This window comes from Mizuhopecten yessoensis, unplaced genomic scaffold, assembly GCF_002113885.1.
Source record: "Mizuhopecten yessoensis strain PY_sf001 unplaced genomic scaffold, ASM211388v2 scaffold11031, whole genome shotgun sequence".
In the NCBI taxonomy this organism is placed as follows: domain Eukaryota; kingdom Metazoa; phylum Mollusca; class Bivalvia; order Pectinida; family Pectinidae; genus Mizuhopecten; species Mizuhopecten yessoensis.
The window spans coordinates 384,304-408,719 of NW_018408844.1; the positions used below are offsets into that span (position 1 = coordinate 384,304).

Below are 24,416 nucleotides of genomic sequence, written 5' to 3' on the forward strand. Positions count from 1 at the left end.
CGCCAATCTATAACCCCTGATTGCGTTGCAATAAATGGCTAGAGCAATTGCAAGAGTTATATGTTTATAGTAACTAAGATCTTGACCTTTGGTGTAAACACAGAATACTTACCAACATACTAGATTTTCTATTTATAGCAATGGTGACCTTGACCTTGCATTAAAATGCTGAAAGTCTTGGTACTCTGAATATAAGGTTTTACGGCAATCTGTTGACAAGTGAAGATATTATTAAGAACACATCAGAGCTCTAAGATTTCTCTTTGTATTTATAGTAACCATGATCTAAGCTTGACCATGGATGGAAAATACCCAAATAAAACTCATTCTTCAATCTGTCTTGGTATTTAACATCTGTGCGAGGTTTCATGGAAACTCGACCAAAAGTGAAGGTGTTAGAGAGATGATATCAGTTCACAATGGATGTTTCGATGTATAGACAGCTAGATGGAGGAGGGCAAAACTGTCTGCTGACAGAAAATATCCCAAATGTTAAAAATATTTCAAAGACTCAACTGATTTCACCTTCACACATGTAATGGATGGGAAATTGTATGTATTTAACAGGAAACTTAAAACAAGTTTAATACAACTAAATGTTCACAATCTTTGGAAACTGGCAAAATTATTTTAATAACTTTGACCTAACAATTGATCTTTAAATGATGTAATTTAAGGTGTAACACTTTAAATGATGTAATTTAAGGTGTAACACTTTAAATGATGTAATTTAAGGTGTAACACTTTAAATGATGTAATTTAAGGTGTAACACTTTAAATGATGTAATTTAAGGTGTAACACTTTAAATGATGTAATTTAAGGTGTAACACTTTAAATGATGTAATTTAAGGTGTAACACTTTAAATGATGTAATTTAAGGTGTAACACTTTAAATGATGTAATTTAAGGTGTAACACTTTAAATGATGTAATTTAAGGTGTAACACTTTAAATGATGTAATTTAAGGTGTAACACTTTAAATGATGTAATTTAAGGTGTAACACTTTAAATGATGTAATTTAAGGTGTAACACTTTAAATGATGTAATTTAAGGTGTAACACTTTAAAGTAATCAGCTGGCCTTCCTTTACAACCATCAGCTGACCTCTTACTAATTATTTTTTTTGTCAACAAACAATTTGACATAAATTTGACTAGAGGATTTGCGATGACCTTAACCAGGGAATTTTTTATGACCTTAACATGAAGAATTTTGATGATCTTGATGTAAGGATACTTGTCTGCCAGATGGATGACCTTGGTAGCAAGGTCAAGCTGCAGGAAGGTGTTGGTGGTGTTGTTACTGAGGTGGCGTAACAGTCTATCACACACAACCTGTACATTACTGGGGTTAGCCATACAGTACAGCAGGTCCAGGGTCTGAAACATACAACATGGTGTAACAGGGGATCACACACAACCTGTACATTACTGGGGTTAGTCATACAGTACAGCAGGTCCAGGGTCTGAAACATACAACATGGTGTAACAGTCTATCACAAACAACCTGTACATTACTGGGGTTAGCCGTACAGTACAGCAGGTCCAGGGTCTGAAACATCCAACATGGTGTAACAGTCTATCACACACACCCTGTACATTACTGGGGTTAGCCATACAGTACAGCAGGTCCAGGGTCTGAAACAAATCATTCAAAAGCTTAACAACAAACTAAATCATTTAACATTAGGAATTAGTTTTTTGAGTCTGGTATGAATGATAAAGGCTAAGATGACTTTGAACATAAAGTGGAATTGAAAACTTATTTTGCGAACTTTCAAACCCATCTGTTTTCTTTGTCAAGCAAAGCTTAGTGGGGGACGGGTAACATGTTTACCCATTCTGTCCTTTAGCGGGGGGAGGGGTAACATGTTTACCCATACTGCGCCTTAGTGGGGGACGGGTAACATGTTTACCAATCTGCCCCTTAGTGGGGGTATGGGTAACATGTTTACCCATTCTGCCCTTAACGGGGGGACGGGTAACATGTTTACCAATCTGCCCCTTAGTGGGGGGATGGGTAACATGTTTACCTATTCTGCCCCTTAGCGGGGGACGGGTAACATGTTTACCCATTCTGCCCCTTAGCGGGAGGACGGGAAACATGTTTACCCATTCTGCCCTTAGCGGGGGGACGGGAAACATGTTTACCCATTCTGCCCTTAGTGGGGGGACGGGAAACATGTTTACTCATTCTGCCCTTAGCGGGGGGACGGGTAACATTTTTACCTATCTGCCCCTTAGTGGGGGGATGGGTAACATGTTTACCCATTCTGCCCCTTAGCAGGGGGACGGGAAACATGTTTACCCATTCTGCCCTTAGCGGGGGGACGGGAAACATGTTTACTCATTCTGCCCTTAGCGGGGGGACGGGTAACATTTTGACCTATCTGCTCCTTAGTGGGGAGACGGGTAACATGTTTACCCATTCTGCCCTTAGCAGGGGGACGGGTAACATGTTTACCCATTCTGCCCTCTAGCGGGGGGACGGGTAACATGTTTACCCATTCTGCCCCTTAGCTGGGGGACGGGTAACATGTTTACCCATTCTGCCCCTTAGCAGGGGGAGGGGTAATATGTTTACCCATTCTGCCCTTTAGCGGGGGGACGGGTAACATGTTTACCCATTCTGCCCCTTAGCGGGGGGACGGGTAACATGTTTACCCATTCTGCCCCTTAGTGGATGTTAACAGCCATTGAACAGTTAAACAAAATTATTCGCCATCTTGTGCGGTTCAGATCAATAGACAAGGAATACATGGTATTCGACAAATCCGAGGTTCGTCCGACGTAGTCCTTGTTCTATCAGGTGGGAGGACATACAGAATGAGCACTGCACATATCGATGATAGTACTTTACTCCTTTAATTATGTGATGTTCAGCTGACACCTGTGTGGACCACAGTCTGTCCCTCGAGGCATGTTGATGGGTGGTTTGGAATATATCAGAGTTCGAGGAATAGGGGGTATCTGAGTAATGTGAGTTTGAGTAAGTGGAGTTTCCCTGTACTACAGGTATATAATGGGCGGATTGTTCGAGTGGTTAACACTCCGGCGGCCAGAGTTCAATCCCTGAAGTCGTCATACGCATGGAATATTCAGAGGAAGTGTTTTTCTCCTGCCCACACAACTCCAACAACCCAGGTGCTTGTCTAAGGAACAGCAACCTTCAAAGGAGGCTCAGTGATATACAATGTTTCAACTATGACATCATAATGATGTCCACGTCTGGACTGGATGTTGGGGTATCTGTGCTGCTGTAGCATTAAAGTAAGGTGGCACTGTAAATGATGCCGTTGGAAGCACAGTCTCACTACAAACAGAACACAATACATCACACACACACGCAGGCATACACACAAAGGGAGATATTAGCCAGGTGACATAGGACTAGTAGTTAGTGCCTGATAAAGCAGCTCCTGCGCATTCCTCAAAAACATTGTATTGATTAATGTAGTTGCTAACTGTATTAATTGTATATCTATGTACTGTACAGCGCTTTAAAGGGGCTCATTCTAGCTAGATAGGGCGCCAAATCAAATGTTTTATAGATCATTATCATATAATGATCCCACAGTCCTTATGCTAAACAATGTAAATGTGTTCTTGAGTGTATTAGTGGGTGAATTTGCTAGAGCTCTTTATAACTAATAAAACATATTGAATAAAAAGGTATTCAACACTCTGTTTTTATTCCATTTCTTTTACAACATTTTAACAAAAATAATCCATTAAACATTTCTATTACGAAATCAATATTATAAGACATCAGTCATTTGTTTAAAACTGTCTATTACTTACAGAAACTAAAATCTTGATGAGAAAAGCACATTCAGCTGGAAGCATCATTTGAAAAACACTAGCCAGAAACACTGGCATAGAAAACCAAGTTCCAATGTACGATTTAAACTCATACCTTACGCTGAATTGCCTGATCTTTATCATCCAGGAGCTCGACTACGGTCATCTGATGTTCCAAGGCCGATTCTGGACAACTCTTGACCAGGGCAGTCAATGCCTTGATACCTGTATATAGAAAACACGTTTTACCTCACACTTCCCAAAGACATTTCCAAGAATTGATTTGTTACCTTATAGCTACAAGAACAATTTGTCTGTGCCTCAGACTTTAGGTAAAGAACAGGATAGAAACGGTTCACAACTATTTAATAGTAACACACCATCTGAAGCAATGAGCAAAATTTTAATAAAAAAAACAACATATTCACCCACAATGAACAACAATAGCAAATTCAAATAATACATTTTATTTTTTTATTGAGAATTAAAACCTGATTTAGCCAAAGGCTAATCTCACTGAGGGTCACATTAACGAATATTTGTACATAAAGTAGAGTTAGTAAATTGAAAGAAACTTAAAATATGATTAGAGTTATTTAGTAAAGAGCTGTGAGTCTGACTTTGTGAGATATTAAGTGATAGTGTAAACCAGAAACTTCAACATAAAGATGATACATCCTCTAGTAAATCAACATTCCTGTTTCAGTCTATTACTATCCAATTTTACCTATGTACTTCAGGCTAGGGTTTGTGGATCCTATAAAGCGACTGACACACGTGGTTGCCTCCCTTTGCAGTTCCTCATTGGGGTAGATAGTGGTGATGGTGACAATACACTCGTACAGGATAGCTGTCACAGAAAATGTTCAACGATTATCAACAATACACTCGTACAGGATAGCTGTCACAGAAGATGTTCAACGATTATCAACAATACACTCGTACAGGATAGCTGCCACAGAAAATGTTCAACGATTATCAACAATACACTCGTACAGGATAGCTGTCACAGCAGATGTTCAATGATTACCAACAATACACTCGTAGAGGATAGCTGTCACAGAAGATGTTCAATGATTACCAACAATACACTGATACAGGATAGCTGTCACAGAAGATGTTCAATGATTACCAACAATACACTCGTACATGATAGCTGTCACAGAAGATGTTCAACAATACACTGGTACAGGATAGCTGTCACAGAAGAGGTTCAACGATTACCAACAATACACTCGTACAGGATAGCTGTCACAGCAGATGTTCAATGATTACCAACAATACACTCGTAGAGGATAGCTGTCACAGAAGATGTTCAATGATCACCAACAATACACTCGTACAGGATAGCTGTCACAGCAGATGTTCAATGATTACCAACAATACACTCGTAGAGGATAGCTGTCACAGAAGATGTTCAACGATTCCCAACAATACACTCGTACAGGATAGCTGTCACAGCAGATGTTCAATGATTACCAACAATACACTCGTAGAGGATAGCTGTCACAGAAGATGTTCAACGATTCCCAACAATACACTCGTACAGGATAGCTGTCACAGCAGATGTTCAATGATTACCAACAATACACTCGTAGAGGATAGCTGTCACAGAAGATGTTCAACGATTACCAACAATACACTTGTACAGGATAGCTGTCACAGAAGATGTTCAACGATTATCAACAATACACTCATACAGGATAGCTGTCACAGAAGATGTTCAACGAATACCAACAATACACTCGTACAGGATAGCTGTCATAGAAGATGTTCAACGATTACCAACAATACACCTGTACGGGATAGCTGTCACAGAAGATGTTCAACGATTACAAACAATACACTCATACAGGATAGCTGTCACAGAAGATGTTCAACTATTACCAACAATACACTCATACAGGATAGCTCTCGCAGAAGATGTTCAATGATTACCAACAATACACTCATACAGGATAGCTCTCGCAGAAGATGTTCAATGATTACCAACAATACACTCGTAGAGGATAGCTGTCACAGAAGATGTTCAATGATTACCAACAATACACTCATACAGGATAGCTGTCTCAGAAGATGTTCAACGATTACCAACAATACACTCCTACAGGATAGCTGTCACAGAAGATGTTCAACTATTACCAACAATACACTCATACAGGATAGCTCTCACAGAAGATGTTCAATGATTACCAACAATACCCTCGTACAGGATAGCTGTCACAGAAGATGTTCAACTATTACCAACAATACACTCATACAGGATAGCTCTCACAGAAGATGTTCAATGATTACCAACAATACACTCCTACAGGATAGCTGTCACAGAAGATGTTCAACGATTATCAACAATACACTCATACAGGATAGCTGTCACGGAAGATGTTCAACGATTACCAACAATACACTGGTACAGGATAGCTGTCACATAAGATGTTCAATGATCACCAACAATACACTCGTACAGGATAGCTGTCATAGAAGATGTTCAACGATTACCAACAATACACCTGTACGGGATAGCTGTCACAGAAGATGTTCAACGATTTCCAACAATACACTCGTACAGGATAGCTGTCATAGAAGATGTTCAACGATTATCAACAATACACTCATACAGGATAGCTGTCACGGAAGATGTTCAACGATTACCAACAATACACTCATACAGGATAGCTCTCGCAGAAGATGTTCAATGATTACCAACAATACACTCGTAGAGGATAGCTGTCACAGAAGATGTTCAATGATCACCAACAATTCACTCGTACAGGATAGCTGTCACAGAAGATGCTCAACGATTACCACCAATACACTTGTACAGGATAGCTGTCACAGAGGATGTTCAACGATTATCAACAATACACTCATACAGGATAGCTGTCACGGAAGATGTTCAACGATTACCAACAATACACTCCTACAGGATAGCTGTCACAGAAGATGTTCAACTATTACCAACAATACACTCATACAGGATAGCTCTCACAGAAGATGTTCAATGATTACCAACAATACACTCGTAGAGGATAGCTGTCACAGAAGATGTTCAACGATTATCAACAATACACTCATACAGGATAGCTGTCACGGAAGATGTTCAACGATTACCAACAATACACTTGTACAGGATAGCTGTCACAGAGGATGTTCAACGATTATCAACAATACACTCATACAGGATCGCTGTCACAGAAGATGTTCAATGATTACCAACAATACACTCGTAGAGGATAGCTGTCACAGAAGATGTTCAACGATTTCCAACAATACACTCGTACAGGATAGCTGTCATAGAAGATGTTCAACGATTACCAACAATACACTCATACAGGATAGCTGTCACGGAAGATGTTCAACGATTACCAACAATACACTCATACAGGATAGCTCTCACAGAAGATGTTCAATGATTACCAACAATACCCTCGTACAGGATAGCTGTCACAGAAGATGTTCAACGATTACCAATTGTTCATTGGTGCAAGAAATTGTAAATGCAAAATTCACTATGATATTTGTTGGGTTTTTTTTTTGTCCAAATTCAAATCCTGACTGACCATGAGCTGAACCAGCACATAGAGATTTCATCTCAGAACAGTCTGACCCTAACCCTAACCCTAACAGGAGAAGTAGCATCGACTCAGTAGTGCCACAAAAATATCATGTGGCATTGAAAAATTAGACTTCTGGTCTCCAAAATGTCTGAAATATTAAAGAAGTCAACTTTGATATAACATCAACAAAGCCAGCCGTCTGGTCCCTGACATCAACAAAACCAGCTGTCTGGTCCCTGACATCAACAAAGCCAGCCGTCTGGTCCCTGACATAAACAAAGCCAGCCGTCTGGTCCCTGACATCAACAAAGCCCGCCGTCTGGTCCCTGACATCAACAAAGCCATTCGTCTGGTCCCTGACATCAACAAAACCAGCCGTCTGGTCCCTGACATCAACAAAACCAGTTGTCTGGTCGCTGACATCAACAAAGCCAGCCGTCTGGTCCCTGACCTCAACTAAACCAGCCGTCTGGTCCCTGACATCAACAAAGCCCGCCGTCTGGTCCCTGACATCAACAAAGCCATTCGTCTGGTTCCTGACATCAACAAAACCAGTTGTCTGGTCGCTGACATCAACAAAGCCAGCCGTCTGGTCCCTGACATAAACAAAGCCAGCCGTCTGGTCCCTGACATCAACAAAGACATTCGTCTGGTCCCTGACATCAACAAAACCAGCCGTCTGGTCCCTGACATCAACAAAGCCATTCGTCTGGTCCCTGACATCAACAAAACCAGCCGTCTGGTCCCTGACATCAACAAACCCAGCCGTCTGGTCCCTGACATCAACAAAGCCATTCGTCTGGTCCCTGACATCAACAAAACCAGGTGTCTGGTCGCTGACATCAACAAAGCCAGCCGTCTGGTCCCTGACATCAACAAAGCCATTCGTCTGGTCCCTGACATCAACAAAACCAGTTGTCTGGTCGCTGACATCAACAAAGCCAGCCGTCTGGTCCCTGACATCAACTAAACCAGCCGTCTGGTCCCTGACATCAACAAAGCCAGCCGTCTGGTCCCTGACATCAACAAAACCAGCCGTCTGGTCCCTGACATCAACAAAGCCAGCCGTCTGGTCCCTGACATCAACAAAACCAGCCGTCTGGTCCCTGACATCAACAAAACCAGCCGTCTGGTCCCCGACATCAACAAAGCCAGCCGTCTGGTTATATTTACCGTAAGCCACCCTTTCCTTCATGTCCAGCCTTTGTATGACATCCTTCAGTACTGGATACATCAGCTCACTTTGTCTGGAATGATAAAAAACAACTTCTGGTAAAACAGGGCTCATACTGGCACACAATGAAAGCAGTCATAATAATCATGTGTCTGATATATTAAAGAGAATTAAGAACCAATTTTCAGTCTCCTAGGAATTGTAAATAAGCCAACTTGATAATTTGTGCTATCAATAATGCCAATGTTATGAAGGTTTGATATCATGGACTATGTCTATGTATGTTGAGCTAACTGTCAAGATCCACCAGTATACATGAACAGTATTTTAGTGAAAATCATGTGTTTGCAGAAATTTTCTGATTTTGTTGGATTTTCTATCTGTAACCGTTACAGAAATGATCAACAATACAGAGTATATTGACTCAGTATTATTATATTGACTCAGTATTATATTGACTCAGTATTTTATTGACTAAGTATTATATTGACTCAGTATTATATTGACTCTAGTATTATATTGACTCAGTATTATATTGACTCAGTATTATATTGACTATATTGACTCTATATTGACTCTATATTGACTCAGTATTATATTGACTCTAGTATTATATTGACTCAGTATTATATTGACTCAGTATTATTATGACTCAGTATTATTATATTGACTCTAGTATTATATTGACTCAGTATTATATTGACTCTAGTATTGTTATATTGACTCTAGTATTATATTGACTCAGTATTATATTGACTCAGTATTATAAGTATTATATTGACTCAGTATTATATTGACTCAGTATTATATTGACTCAGTATTATATTGACTCTAGTATTATATTGACTCAGTATTTTATTGACTAAGTATTTTATTGACTCAGTATTATATTGACTCTAGTATTATATTGACTCAGTATTATATTGACTCAGTATTATAAGTATTATATTGACTCAGTATTATATTGACTCAGTATTATATTGACTCAGTATTATATTGACTCAGTATTATAGGGTAAGGGTGAAATATTCTGATAAATTTTAATGTTGATTTCCCTCATTGTTTGTTCTGTGTTTTGTAATATTGGAAATACTCACTGTTCTGTAATTTACAAAAACAAGAGGCCCACGGGCCTGTATCACTCACCTGAATATTTAAGCAGTCATAGCAAAATATTCTCATTCAGTATTAAACTGTACTACAAATATTTCCCTCACAAACTTTATCGGCTCCATCCGTTGAAGCTACAAGCCAAATATTATTTTATGATTCTATGCTTTTTGGATCTTCTTCAGAAGTTGTTTGAAGTGTTTGACATATTTGTCCCTGTGACCTTGTAAGTAGGTGATATAGATCAAGGTCATTTTCCTTCTCAAACTTTGTTGGCTCTATCCCAAGAAGCTACAAACCAAATCTTATGAATCCATGCCTTTTGGTTCTTCAGAACAAATTTTCGTTTTCAAACTTTGTCAGACTCCTATCAACGAAGCTTTCAGCCAAATATCATGACTCTAAGCCTGTCCACTCTTCAGAAAAATTTGTTTAAAGGAAAGGTTGATGGACGACAACGGACGGATGACAGACGAAGGACAGACGACAGACACCGCACCATGACATAAAAGCTCACTTGCCCTTTGGGCAGGTGATCTAAAAATTGTAAATATCATAAACATGAATAAAGATGTGACAATAATTGAGAGAATGAATTGTATATGACCAGAACAGGACCTAGAAACTGTTCCAATCAATTCCCCTGAGTTTGAGCTGAGTGTATTTTATTGTACTTACTGTTTGTTGCCCATCCCAAGCTTGGCTAACGTCTTCAGAATGTCCATCTGTAGCCACGGCATGGGAACATTGTGGAACTCAAACTCCGACGGTAATCTGTTACTGACCACCTGACTCAGGATCCCAATCAGATTCTCGGTCAACTTGTGGGAATGACTTTGGTCATGACTCTATGGACATTGAGCAAAACAAAGCAGGGCTTCATTATAACACGTCATTGTTCATTCTTACAAGATCTAATTCAAGGGACATAACTCCTGAATCAGTGATTCAGTACGTCACCAGTGACCAATCTGCAGACTGACTGGAGAAAAGAGTAGGTATCATTGTTTAACCTAAGCAGTATTAAGGGTTAGGGTTATATATACAAATATAGGTGTGCATATTAATAATCAGGAATGCCATATTTCTAGTTTTGTCAGTGAATTCCTGAAGAAAACCCTCCTCAAGTAAAATCTTCTGATAGACAAAATAATCATTAGATAAACAAAATGGGTGTCATTGGTTCTGGTGGGTCAGTTGTGCTGGTTCCTAGGGTCAAGGAAGCACATTATTTGATTGGGTACTTTGCACATAGTTATGGCATGTGTTGGAGGGACAAACAAAGTGTTGGAGGGACAGACAAAGTGTTGGAGGGACAGACAAAGTGTTGGAGGGTACAGACAAAGTGTTGGAGTGACAGACAAAGTGTTGGAGGGTACAGACAAAGTATTGGAGGGACAGACAAAGTGCTGGAGGGTACAGACAAAGTGTTGGAGGGACAGACAAAGCAGCAGGCAAGATGGCAACCCATGAAGTCAAAGGAGGAGAATAGCAGATTATTGTGTAATTTCCGGCTATCTGTGATTTTTTTGTTTTCAGACCCCCTGCGGGCTATATCTAGTGGTGCGGGTCATCTGTTAATGTTTTTTACATAAATCGTCGATATCCTGTGGGCTATCTGTGGTGTAAAAATCAAATCAAATGGCAAAAAATTGTATCGCCAATCCCATCCATCGAAGTCTGAGGCCTCAGCCTCGCTCTAGAATAGTTCCATTTCCTCCCGGTCAAGTCGCGCTACTTCAGCTAGTGGAAGATCATCATCACTGTCCGAGTCCTGTGTATTATGTTAACTATCTCCACCTTGGCGATCTGAATAATGTTCGGGTCAACAGCTCGCCATGCTTCAAAAACCACTCGCTTCAGTATACAATGTATACATATAAGGCTATGTCAAAGGTCACGGGTATGCATCGATCAATACAGGTAACAGTGACGTATACAGATAGCACACACATGTGTGTTAGCCAATGAAGCATGCTGATAAGAGTAAACATATGTTAACAGAAATGTCCGCCGTAGAAGCCCTGGGTCATCTGTTAACATTGTTTACATATGCTGCTAATTTGAGGCTGTGCGGGCTATATGGTGTAGCGGGCTATCCACAGGAAATTATGGTAGTATTATAGGTAATAATAGAAAAGAATAAGACAGGAAACTATGTTTTCTTTTTGTAACTGATCAGGGTAAACTTCTCATTTATGTCAGAACATACAAATATTCTTTGATTTGTCAGTGTTTCTGTAAATTTAGATACAGATTATACTCTTAGAAAGAAAGTCCTGAGGCATATGATAGGGTTAGTGTACCAAGTGGTTTAAATCAGGAAAAAAACCTGAGGCTCACCAACGGTTTTGTCCAAATGCGGAAATCCAAAAATATGCCTTTTTCTATATATATATCTTACACTGACAGAAAAAACTCAAAAAGGATGAATGGATACCATTATGAAATGTGATCTTTTCTCTAAGCTTTTTGGACAAAAAGAACCCAGCCAGCGAGATTTAGTATATGTCAATTCACCTAATTTAGTTAGCACAATAGATGTACTTATACCATTATTTTATTTTCAATTGCCTCACGTTGCAGAATTGAACTGGAGTCTTTCTATTGTTACGTATCATTGTTGTCCCGTTGTGATATCATGGACGTACAACAGGGTCAAAATGGAATTTCATTCCTATATTTCTTGCCAGTTTTATCATCGATACATAGATATGTAAGAATATTCGTAGACTCACCTGTATGAGGACAGAGAAGATCTTCACACCTACACACTAGTGCTGGGAATCGTTTCGATTTTGAAGATCGATTATCAGACATTCAAGATCGATCGGTAATCAATTATTGGTTGAAATATGCGCCAAAAAGAATCCATTTAATAAATTGACATTTTGTCCAATCATTGAAAAACATCGATATAACTACGCGTTATTTTGCTGATAACTTTATCTAAGAGACGTTCATAAGATGAGAAAAGGTACTTGAGAAATTGACAATAGCCGATAGATTACAATTTGAGAAGTGAACATACCTTTTCCTATCTCCTGCAGACGAGTCATGGTGATAGTGATCGTAACACAAACGAATCAGGTTATGCATTTTGGGTCAAGTATCTATACATCTAATGTGACATCTATTAGTGTGAATTAAGTTAACCCATTTGAAATCATGTCAAACTGAGTTGGTACTGTATAGTTTATGTCCCACCATCCCTTCGCTGAAAAAGAAATTGTTTTCATTCCGGTTTGCCGCCATTTAATTTGCCGTATTTCGGTATTTCAACAGTTTTAAGTTTAGTCGTACCTACAAAAAACTGCATTGGCCTTGATTACGTTTGATGCTATAGAATCGACCTCATGTCAAGCTCAATTTAATCAATGTTTCGGTTATTGGTACACCACTACTACACACATATGAATGAGAGATCACCTGTCGACTCACCTGTATGAGGACAGGACAGAGTAGATCTTCACAGCTACACACATATGAATGTGAGATCACCTATGGACTCACCTGTATGAGGACGGAGTAGATCTTCACAGCTACACACATATGAATGAGAGATCACCTGTCGACTCACCTGTATGAGGACGGAGTAGATCTTCACAGCTACACACATATGAATGTGAGATCACCTATCGACTCACCTGTATGAGGACAGAGTAAATCTTCACAGCTACACACATATGAATAAGAGATCACCTGTCGACTCACCTGTATGAGGACAGAGTAGATCTTCACCCCTACACACATATGAATGAGAGATCACCTGTCCACTCACCTGTATGAGGACAGGACAGAGCAGATCTTCACAGCTACACACATATGAATGAGAGGTCACCTGTCGACTCACCTGTATGAGGACAGAGTAGATCTTCACACCTACACACATATAAATGAGAGATCACCTGTCCACTCACCTGTATGAGGACAGGACAGAGTAGATCTTCACAGCTACGCACATATGAATGAGAGATCACCTGTCGACTCACTGTGTGAGGACAGAGTAGATCTTCACAGCTACAAACATATGAATGAGAGATCACCTGTCGTCTCACCTGTATGTGGACAGAGTAGATCTTCACTGCTACGCACATATGAATGAGAGATCACCTGTGGACTCACCTGTATGAGGACAGAGTAGATCTTCACCCCTACACACATATGAATGAGAGATCACCTGTCGACTCACCTGTATGAGGACAGAGTAGATCTTCACAGCTACGCACATATGAATGAGAGATCACCTGTCGACTCACCTGTGTGAGGACGGAGTAGATCTTCACGCCTACACACACATGAATGAGAGATCACCTGTCCACTCACCTGTATGAGGACGGAGTAGATCTTCACTCCAACAGACATCACACCAGGATCCTTATCAAACAGAATTCTCTGGAACTGGTCCTGGAAATGGTCAACCATGGACGGCGTCTTCAGCAGGAATTTATGCACACACATAGCAGCCTTCATCCTCACCAGCTCTCTATATCAACAAGCATTCTATGGGTATTGATGAATCAATACATGTCCCCTACCGGCCCCCAAAACTTTAACCTTCAGATTTTGGCCAAGATAGTTAAGTTGAAAACATGTCAAATATTCAAAATAAATAAATTTATTTTTCCACTGTCATTAAATAACATTAATGCTAGATGCCTAAAGAACCTGTGTACATAAAATCAGCATCCTAACACTATTATTAAGTGAATGGTGAGCCATTACAAAACTTTAACCCAAACTTTAACCTGCAGATTTTGGCGGAGATAGTTAAGTGAAAAACATGTCAAAAATTGAAAAAATATATCCATTTTCAATCCACAGTATTAATGCTGGACCCCTATAGAACCTTTATGCAAATAATCAACATCCTAACATCATTATTAAGTGTATGGTAACCCATTACAAAACTTTAACCAAAACCTTAACCAAAGGTAACGGACGGACGGAGACAAAACCTATAGCCCCCCCGGTTTCACCGGTAGTGGACTAAAAATAGACTCTCTTTGTAAACTCTAACCTCTCGCTGTCATACACAGAATTCTCTATGTCACCTTGATAAAATACCAGACAGTTCTTAAAACTTGGTAAGAGACACTTTTCTTTAACTCATTCTGTATAGCCCCAGACTAGTAAACCAGCTGGAGACATTGAGCCTTCGACTCGTACTGGAGACATTGAGCCTTCGACTCGTACTGGAGACATTGAGCCTTCGACTCGTACTGGAGACATTGAGCCTTCGACTCGTACTGGAGACATTGAGCCTTCGACTCGTACTGGAGACATTGAGCCTTCGACTCGTACTGGAGACATTGAGCCTTCGACTCGTACTGGAGACATTGAGCCTTCGACTCGTACTGGAGACATTGAGCCTTCGACTCGTACTGGAGACATTGAGCCTTCGACTCGTACTGGAGACATTGAGCCTTCGACTCGTACTGGAGACATTGAGCCTTCGACTCGTACTGGAGACATTGAGCCTTCGACTCGTACTGGAGACATTGAGCCTTCGACTCGTACTGGAGACATTGAGCCTTCGACTCGTACTGGAGACATTGAGCCTTCGACTCGTACTGGAGACATTGAGCCTTCGACTCGTACTGGAGACATTGAGCCTTCGACTCGTACTGGAGACATTGAGCCTTCGACTCGTACTGGAGACATTGAGCCTTCGACTCGTACTGGAGACATTGAGCCTTCGACTCGTACTGGAGACATTGAGCCTTCGACTCGTACTGGAGACATTGAGCCTTCGACTCGTACTGGAGACATTGAGCCTTCGACTCGTACTGGAGACATTGAGCCTTCGACTCGTACTGGAGACATTGAGCCTTCGACTCGTACTGGAGACATTGAGCCTTCGACTTGTACTGGAGACATTGAGCCTTCGACTCGTACTGGAGACATTGAGCCTTCGACTCGTACTGGAGACATTGAGAAAATAATGATCTCTGTTACAATGATGCCCACTTATAATTAAGGACTCGAGAGATTCACAAAAATACTCAAAAATACATTCAAGAGAATTGCTATAACCCCAAAAAACTTGAAAGTTTTCTCCTGGAGGGGGAGTTTGTCACCCTGGAAAAATAAGACCCACTTGCCATAGACTTGGCTAGCTGATTTGGTAGTAGAGCGCCAGACTAGTAAACCTGCAGAAGTCCCAGGTTCTTACTCTATTATTCTCTAAATGAGAAACAAGGTTTCTGATTCCTTCCTTTTATACAGAATTCTCTACATGAAAAGAAGAGACCGTCTTACCCCTATTTAGATACCCAAAATTATATACATAAGAAATACCAGACAAGTTTAATTGATGTGTTATTTCCGTGCTCAGAGCACAAGTACATTATTCATGGACTGTTAATTTGTCAGTATCTTAACCACAGCATGAACTGCCCAACTTTCACTTTCCGATACTTAAAGTTAGAGTTTTCTCAGGCTGCCTACTTTCGTTTTCCAGTAACTTTACCTTGGATGTTTGAGTTTTTCCTGGACTAGAGGTAACACGCTAGGGATCATCTCCGAGTTGACCAGCTGGCAGATTACAGTCAGTGCTGCACAGTTGTCTAAGATGTTACTACTGTTCAAATCCTGAAATAAAATTAAGTAATATTGTACATTATACTGTTAATGTTAAAATAACCTTGTCCTGGGAAAACATATCATTTTCTTGATCATACATATATCAAGTTTTAAGGTTACTCTATAGATTGCAATTTTCTTCCTGTTGATTAAATTGGTATGACTTCTGAAATGTAAACACTGTGTAAAATCAAATTTAAAGGGACTGACTTTGACATGAACAGACAGGTCTTTTTTCCCCCCAAAATGGTGCATTATTATATATTTAGGGTATTCGTACAGGACAAAAAGGAAACTGATGTCTTTGAGATATAGAAATTAAAGATACATCTAATTTTGTACAAACAGACGGTGAAATGGCAATAGCACAGACATAATGCTTTTCATCATTGTACAAGTAACTAGTGAGACTATTTAATGTATCAAGGTTGTACAGATATTAAGTATAAGAGTCTATCTGCCCACAGATGTATTTCTTGACAGCAATGAAAAGCAGTGAAGAAAGCTCATTTAGATTTGTATTCAACATATTGACCCATTTCTGCATTTGAAGACTTTGAAGGTAATAAAATAATGATAGTTCTTGTAATCAAAGGGACATATGACTGTAACATACCTTCTGTATTGTGTTGATCAGCAGCAGAATCAACTCATGGTTTTCATTCAGTAACAAAGAACAGGCAAGGTATCCTGCAGATTAAACAAAAGGTTGGAAGTATTACACCGCCATAAAAATGTTTTAAAACAAATTTAAATTGACATGTATTTCAAATAAAAGAAAGCATAATAAAGGCGATACCTGTTACCCATTTAACATAGTGTACGCCTGTCAAGGGTGGAAATTGAACCACAGAAATAGTTTTTACTTAAGTGTCTATCTTTTACACCATGACAGAATATCAGTAGTGATATTTCTTAATGTGTGAGATATCATTTTTATTAATTATCAAATGGATTATCAATTGTTTTGTATTCAATACAAGCTAAACAGAGAAATATTGTGATTTAAACAACTTGTCTCAATTTTTCATTTAGGTTTAGCTCATATAAAAATGAAACTCATGTAATATCTTTTATATTTAACAAAAAGACAATGTAGCTATATTTATACAGTAAACATTTGTTGTAAAGGGTATATAAGTTTCCAGATATCAAATTGCTAGTTATACAGTAAACATTTGTTGTAAGGGGTATATAAGTTTCCAGATATCAAATTGCTAGTTATACAGTGAACGTTTGTTGTATAGGGTATATAAGCTTCCAGATATCAAATTGCTAGTTATACAGTGAACGTTTGTTGTAAGGGGTATATAAGTATCCAGATATCAAATTGCTACAGTTATACAGTAAACATTTCTTGTAAAGGGTATATAAGTTTCCAGATATCAAATTGCTAGTTATACAGTGAACGTTTGTTGTATAGGGTATATAAGCTTCCAGATATCAAATTGCTAGTTATACAGTGAACGTTTGTTGTATAGGGTATATAAGCTTCCAGATATCAAATTGCTAGTTATACAGTGAACGTTTGTTGTATAGGGTATATAAGTTTCCAGATATCAAATTGCTAGTTATACAGTGAACGTTTGTTGTATAGGGTATATAAGCTTCCAGATATCAAATTGCTAGTTATACAGTGAACGTTTGTTGTATAGGGTATATAAGTTTCCAGATATCAAATTGCTAGTTATACAGTGAACGTTTGTTGTATAGGGTATATAAGCTTCCAGATATCAAATTGCTAGTTATACAGTGAACGTTTGTTGTATAGGGTATATAAGCTTCCAGATATCAAATTGCTAGTTATACAGTGAACGTTTGTTGTATAGGGTATATAAGTTTCCAGATATCAAATTGCTAGTTATACAGTGAACGTTTGTTGTATAGGGTATATAAGTTTCCAGATATCAAATTGCTACAGTTATACAGTCAACATTTGTTGTGTAGGGTATATAAGTATCCAGATATCAAATTGCTACAGTTATACAGTAAACATTTGTTGTAAGGGGTATATAAGTTTCCAGATATCAAATTGTTACAGTTATACAGTAAACATTTGTTGTAAGGGGTATACAAGTTTCCAGATATCAAATTGCTACAGTTATACAGTAAACATTTGTTGTAAGGGGTATACAAGGTTCCAGATATCAAATTGCTACAGTTATACTGTAAACATTTGTTGTAAAGGGTATATAAGTTTCCAGATATCAAATTGCTACAGTTATCATTTGAATAAGAAAAGTTAGACCTGCTTACCAAGTCTCTTCTCAAATCCTGTGCCCTGCTGCGCCAGTTTGACAGCATGGATGTATACAGATGATAGGTCGTAGCCGAGGAGTTCACAGTAAATGGCCCGGCACAGACAGTCACTTGTCTGCTGCTGTAGTCCAGCCATACAAACAGAGGACATGATCAAACATAAGGAAGCACTACCCCTATATAAATGTTAGGGTACATACCCTATATAACCCTAACCCACCATACAAACAGAGGACATGATCAAACATAAGGAAGCACTACCCCTATATAAATGTTAGGGTATATAACCCTATATAACCCTAACCCACCATACAAACAGAGGACATGATCAAACATAAGGAAGCACTACCCCTATATAAATGTTAGGGTATATAACCCTATATAACCCTAACCCACCATACAAACAGAGGACATGATCAAACATAAGGAAGCACTACCCCTATATAAATGTTAGGGTATATAACCCTATATAACCCTAACCCACCATACAAACAGAGGACATGATCAAACATAAGGAAGCACTACCCCTATATAAATGTTAGGGTATATAACCCTATATAACCCTAACCCACCATACAAACAGAGGACATGATCAAACATAAGGAAGCACTACCCCTATATAAATGTTAGGGTATATAACCCTATATAACCCTAACCCACCATACAAACAGAGGACATGATCAAACATAAGGAAGCACTACCCCTATATAAATGTTAGGGTATATAACCCTATATAACCCTAACCCACCATACAAACAGAGGACATGATCAAACATAAGGAAGCACTACCCCTATATAAATGTTAGGGTATATAACCCTATATAACCCTAACCCACCATACAAACAGAGGACATGATCAAACATAAGGAAGCACTACCCCTATATAAATGTTAGGGTATATAACCCTATATAACCCTAACCCACCATACAAACAGAGGACATGATCAAACATAAGGAAGGACTACCCCTATATAAATGTTAGGGTATATAACCCTATATAACTCTAACTCACTATACAAACAGAGGACATGATCAAACATAAGGAAGCACTACCCCTATATAAATGTTAGGGTTTATAACCCTATATAACCCTAACCCCCCATATAAACAGAGGACATGATGAAACATAAGGAAGCACTACCCTATATAAATGTTCCTTTATCAATTACTTCAGCATCTTATTCGCAAAATATTTGAGTAGAAGCTTTTTTCCCGATTTTCAGCCTCAAAAAGTACCTGCGCAAATTACACAGGTGCGCAAATTATATGGGTTTTACGGTACTTTCCGTAAATGCTGCAAATTATATACAAGCAACAATTTCGTTTTATTTCACAAGGAAGTGTTACTTTAACCATTTTCAAATTGTCTTAAGTATCTATAATATAATTATGTAATGCATATAAATAAATAGATCTTTAGAAAAGAAGTTTTTTCAGTAAAGTCATGGAACTAGATAAATTGGCAGCGTTTTTTCCCCTATCATTGCTACATATTTAATTTTTCCTGAGCCATATATGATACAATCAGACATTACCTTGGTGGTGTCTCACAACCAGACATTACCTTGGTGGTATCTCACAACCTGACATTACCTTGGTGGTGTCTCACAATCAGACATTACCTTGGTGGTGTCTCACAACTAGACATTACCTTGGTGGTGTCTCATAACCAGACATTACCTTGGTAGTGTCTCACAACCAGACATTACCTTGGTGGTGTCTCGTAGTGCCAGCCTCTGCTGCATCTCAACAATTTCATGTCGAACGATGTGTTCTTCCTCCTGTAAACAAATATTTATTGCATCATAATTTTGATGAAGAAAAAGCAATTTCAATCAGAGCACATTGCCTCTGTGTTTAAACATGGGATCATTTACTAGGCCAGCTACCAGATCTGATGTATAAAGTCGGTTGTATGTACAGTTCCCTACAGACATATTTAAACATAATCACACTTAAAGTGATCAATGTTTTGTGATTTTTTAAGAACTTTCTTGTTTTTTAATTGTGGTCTAATGTCAGGTCACAACAACTAGGGTTGTAGGTCTAATGTCCTCACAACAACTAGGGTTGTAGGTCTCATGTCTTTACAACAACTAGGGTTGTAGGTCTAATGTCCTCACAACAACTAGGGTTGTAGGTCTAATTTCCTCACAACAACTAGGGTTGTAGGTCTAATGTCCTCACAACAACTAGGGTTGTAGGTCTAATGTCCTCACAACAACTAGGGTTGTAGGTCTAATGTCCTCACAACAACTAGGGTTGTAGGTCTAATGTCCTCACAACAACTAGGGTTGTAGGTCTAATGTCCTCACAACAACTAGGGTTGTAGGTCTAATGTCCTCACAACAACTAGGGTTGTAGGTCTAATGTCCTCACAACAACTAGGGTTGTAGGTCTAATGTCCTCACAACAACTAGGGTTGTAGGTCTAATGTCCTCACAACAACTAGGGTTGTAGGTCTAATGTCCTCACAACAACTAGGGTTGTAGGTCTAATGTCCTCACAACAACTAGGGTTGTAGGTCTAATGTCCTCACAACAACTAGGGTTGTAGGTCTAATGTCCTCACAACAACTAGGGTTGTAGGTCTAATGTCCTCACAACAACTAGGGTTGTAGGTCTAATGTCCTCACAACAACTAGGGTTGTAGGTCTAATGTCCTCACAACAACTAGGGTTGTAGGTCTAATGTCCTCACAACAACTAGGGTTGTAGGTCTAATGTCCTCACAACAACTAGGGTTGTAGGTCTAATGTCCTCACAACAACTAGGGTTGTAGGTCTAATGTCCTCACAACAACTAGGGTTGTAGGTCTAATGTCCTCACAACAACTAGGGTTGTAGGTCTAATGTCCTCACAACAACTAGGGTTGTAGGTCTAATGTCCTCACAACAACTAGGGTTGTAGGTCTAATGTCCTCACAACAACTAGGGTTGTAGGTCTAATGTCCTCACAACAACTAGGGTTGTAGGTCTAATGTCCTCACAACAACTAGGGTTGTAGGTCTAATGTCCTCACAACAACTAGGGTTGTAGGTCTAATGTCCTCACAACAACTAGGGTTGTAGGTCTAATGTCCTCACAACAACTAGGGTTGTAGGTCTAATGTCCTCACAACAACTAGGGTTGTAGGTCTAATGTCCTCACAACAACTAGGGTTGTAGGTCTAATGTCCTCACAACAACTAGGGTTGTAGGTCTAATGTCCTCACAACAACTAGGGTTGTAGGTCTAATGTCCTCACAACAACTAGGGTTGTAGGTCTAATGTCCTCACAACAACTAGGGTTGTAGGTCTAATGTCCTCACAACAACTAGGGTTGTAGGTCTAATGTCCTCACAACAACTAGGGTTGTAGGTCTAATGTCCTCACAACAACTAGGGTTGTAGGTCTAATGTCCTCACAACAACTAGGGTTGTAGGTCTAATGTCCTCACAACAACTAGGGTTGTAGGTCTAATGTCCTCACAACAACTAGGGTTGTAGGTCTAATGTCCTCACAACAACTAGGGTTGTAGGTCTAATGTCCTCACAACAACTAGGGTTGTAGGATTAATGCCCTCACAACAACTAGGGTTGTACATCTAATGTCCTCACAACAACTAGGGTTGTAGGTCTAATGTCGTCACAACAACTAGGGTTGTAGGTCTAATGCCCTCACAACAACTAGGATTGTAGGTCTAATGTCCTCACAACAACTAGGATTGTTGTTACCGAAGGATAGAAAGCTGAGGAAAAGAAATAGTTAAAGGAAGAAAAAAGAAAATTTTAAAGAAATGACAATCATCTGTTAATATCACTGAAAAGTTCTCAAGATTTACATGCAAATAAAATAAATGAACTTACTAACTCTAGACACAATAAAATCAGCAACTAATTTCCCCCTAGATTCTATTTATTTCTTTTTTTTATTTAGACAGGAACCTATTTCAGTGTAAGTTATAAGATGGTCCACTGAGCCAAATTAATATTAAATTTAATGCCAACTGACCGTACCAGCCCCTTATGGATTTGTTTGGTTTTAAATCATAATCATATGTACACTTGTTTTCTGAAGTACTTTTGCAGATGTTTTTCTATTTGTAATCTAATCTCATAAAAGTTTAATACTGTATAGCAGTTATATTTTGCAGGGGTTTTAATTTCATTAAATTTGCCCTTTGACTAATATCCGCAAATTCTAAACACCAATGAAATTATCGAAAATGTTAACCACTTTTACGGACCTTATCACAACATATCGAAAATACCTTTAACCCAACGCTGTTATGCAAGCTTAAATGAACTCAACCAGATTAACACCGGACAACTGGGCAGACCATGCATAAACAACACTTACATATAAGTGGTCACAACATATTTATGTGTACAGTAGGTGATTAATTGATCACAGTTTACTCCTACAAAGGTACATACATATTTTATTTTATTTCGAGTGAAGTCACTGGTGGATGACAATGCTCGGGATCAGTGTTTCCAAACGGTGTTTCCTGTATTTCGAGGTTTAACCCTTAAATGATGACACTCAAAATACTTTGCACGACACATGGGATTCCGGTGCACAGCAAAATGTAACCCCCGCGAATATGTACGGAATACGAGACAGTACATTGTAGTAAAAAAGCTACTTTTCGGCATTTCTTTGAATAAAACAGTTTCTGTAAAAAACTAACTTCTTCCTTCACTGACATGGGTAGAGAAAATGTCTCTTTAGCTCATGTGATAGAGCATCAGACTAGTAATTGAGTAAAACAGAAGTCTTGGGTTTTACGCTTCATTGAGGCATTGAAAAAATAGACAATTTGTTACATGTGAATTTACTTCAAATTAGTGCTGACAAAGAAACCAGGAAAATATTGACAAAAATATGTATGTTTACAAGGAACTTTTAAACCACAGAATTAGATTAGATGCTATCTAAGTCCTTGCTTTAACCTCTTGAAAACTGTGGACGAGTTCTTTCCCTGAGGGGGAGTATTCACCCTGGTTAATACTAGCTGCTTTCTATGAATTTGGCTAGTGATATATTTCTATTTAGCTCATCTAGTGTAGTTTCATACTAGGCTGTAGGGTCCCAGACTCGACCCCTATTGGAGGCATTGAAAAAATAATGACGCCTGTTTCATGTGAATTTACTTGTTTCACATCATTTGCCTCGGCAACCTAACAAGCGTTACAACAAACCTTTGGTATGTGAAACAGGAGAAAGAGAAATGCAACCGCTAGATCAGGTTAGAACCTAGGACCCTGCAAGTTCTAGATGGACACTCTACCCATTTAGCTACTAATGGAGCTACCTGGTCACCGACGATCGACCCAGTCACCTGGTTGATCACATAAAGTCCCAGACTTCTAAAGGTCTCTTCACTGGAATGGTTTTACTAGACCTACAGAAGGCCTTTGATACAGTTGACCATGGGATTTTGTGTGATAAACTTGGTGTAATTGGCATTGAGTCGGTGGAGTGGTTCACATCATACCTTACCAACAGAAAACAATTAGTCAATATCAATAATGTGAACTCGGGTATTTGTAATATAACATGCGGGGTACCCCAAGGGAGTTTATTGGGACCGCTTCTTTTTCTCATATATGTAAATGACATGCGGATCAGTATTGACCCAGGATGCAAATTATTTCTGTACGCAGATGACAGTGCAATTATCTTCTCGCACAAAGACCCAAAAATTATTTCAAAATTTCTATCGAAAAACTTAGAGTCATGTCACGATTGGCTAACAGATAACAAATTATCCTTACATCTTGGAAAAACAGAGAGTATTTTGTTTGGCCCCAAAAGGAAACTTTCCAAATTACCTGAAGGCTCATTTTCTGTTTCGTGTTACGGTAATATAATTATGCCTCAGGTGTGTGTCAAATATCTTGGTATTATATTGGACAACTTTCTATCTGGAGAACAAATTGTCCAAA

General features: G+C 38.9%; 1 protein-coding gene across 3 annotated transcripts in view; it reads right to left on the reverse strand.

Moving 5' to 3' along the window:
• The window catches only part of LOC110464760 (AP-4 complex subunit epsilon-1-like), a 38,746-nt gene that overhangs the window by 11,965 nt on the left and 2,365 nt on the right, over positions 1-24,416 (reverse strand). For 2 of the 3 annotated variants that reach the window (XM_021520129.1, XM_021520131.1), the window contains exons 2-11: positions 20,197-20,268; positions 18,485-18,608; positions 16,845-16,918; positions 16,116-16,237; positions 13,970-14,129; positions 10,322-10,491; positions 8,533-8,606; positions 4,530-4,652; positions 3,918-4,027; positions 1,239-1,381 (exon numbers count right to left, since the gene is read on the reverse strand). In XM_021520129.1, the coding sequence (XP_021375804.1) occupies positions 1,239-1,381; positions 3,918-4,027; positions 4,530-4,652; positions 8,533-8,606; positions 10,322-10,491; positions 13,970-14,129; positions 16,116-16,237; positions 16,845-16,918; positions 18,485-18,608; positions 20,197-20,268 (1,172 nt within the window). The remainder of the gene's footprint in view (positions 1-1,238; positions 1,382-3,917; positions 4,028-4,529; positions 4,653-8,532; positions 8,607-10,321; positions 10,492-13,969; positions 14,130-16,115; positions 16,238-16,844; positions 16,919-18,484; positions 18,609-20,196; positions 20,269-24,416) is intronic. The other variant, XM_021520130.1, reaches the window with a different exon arrangement.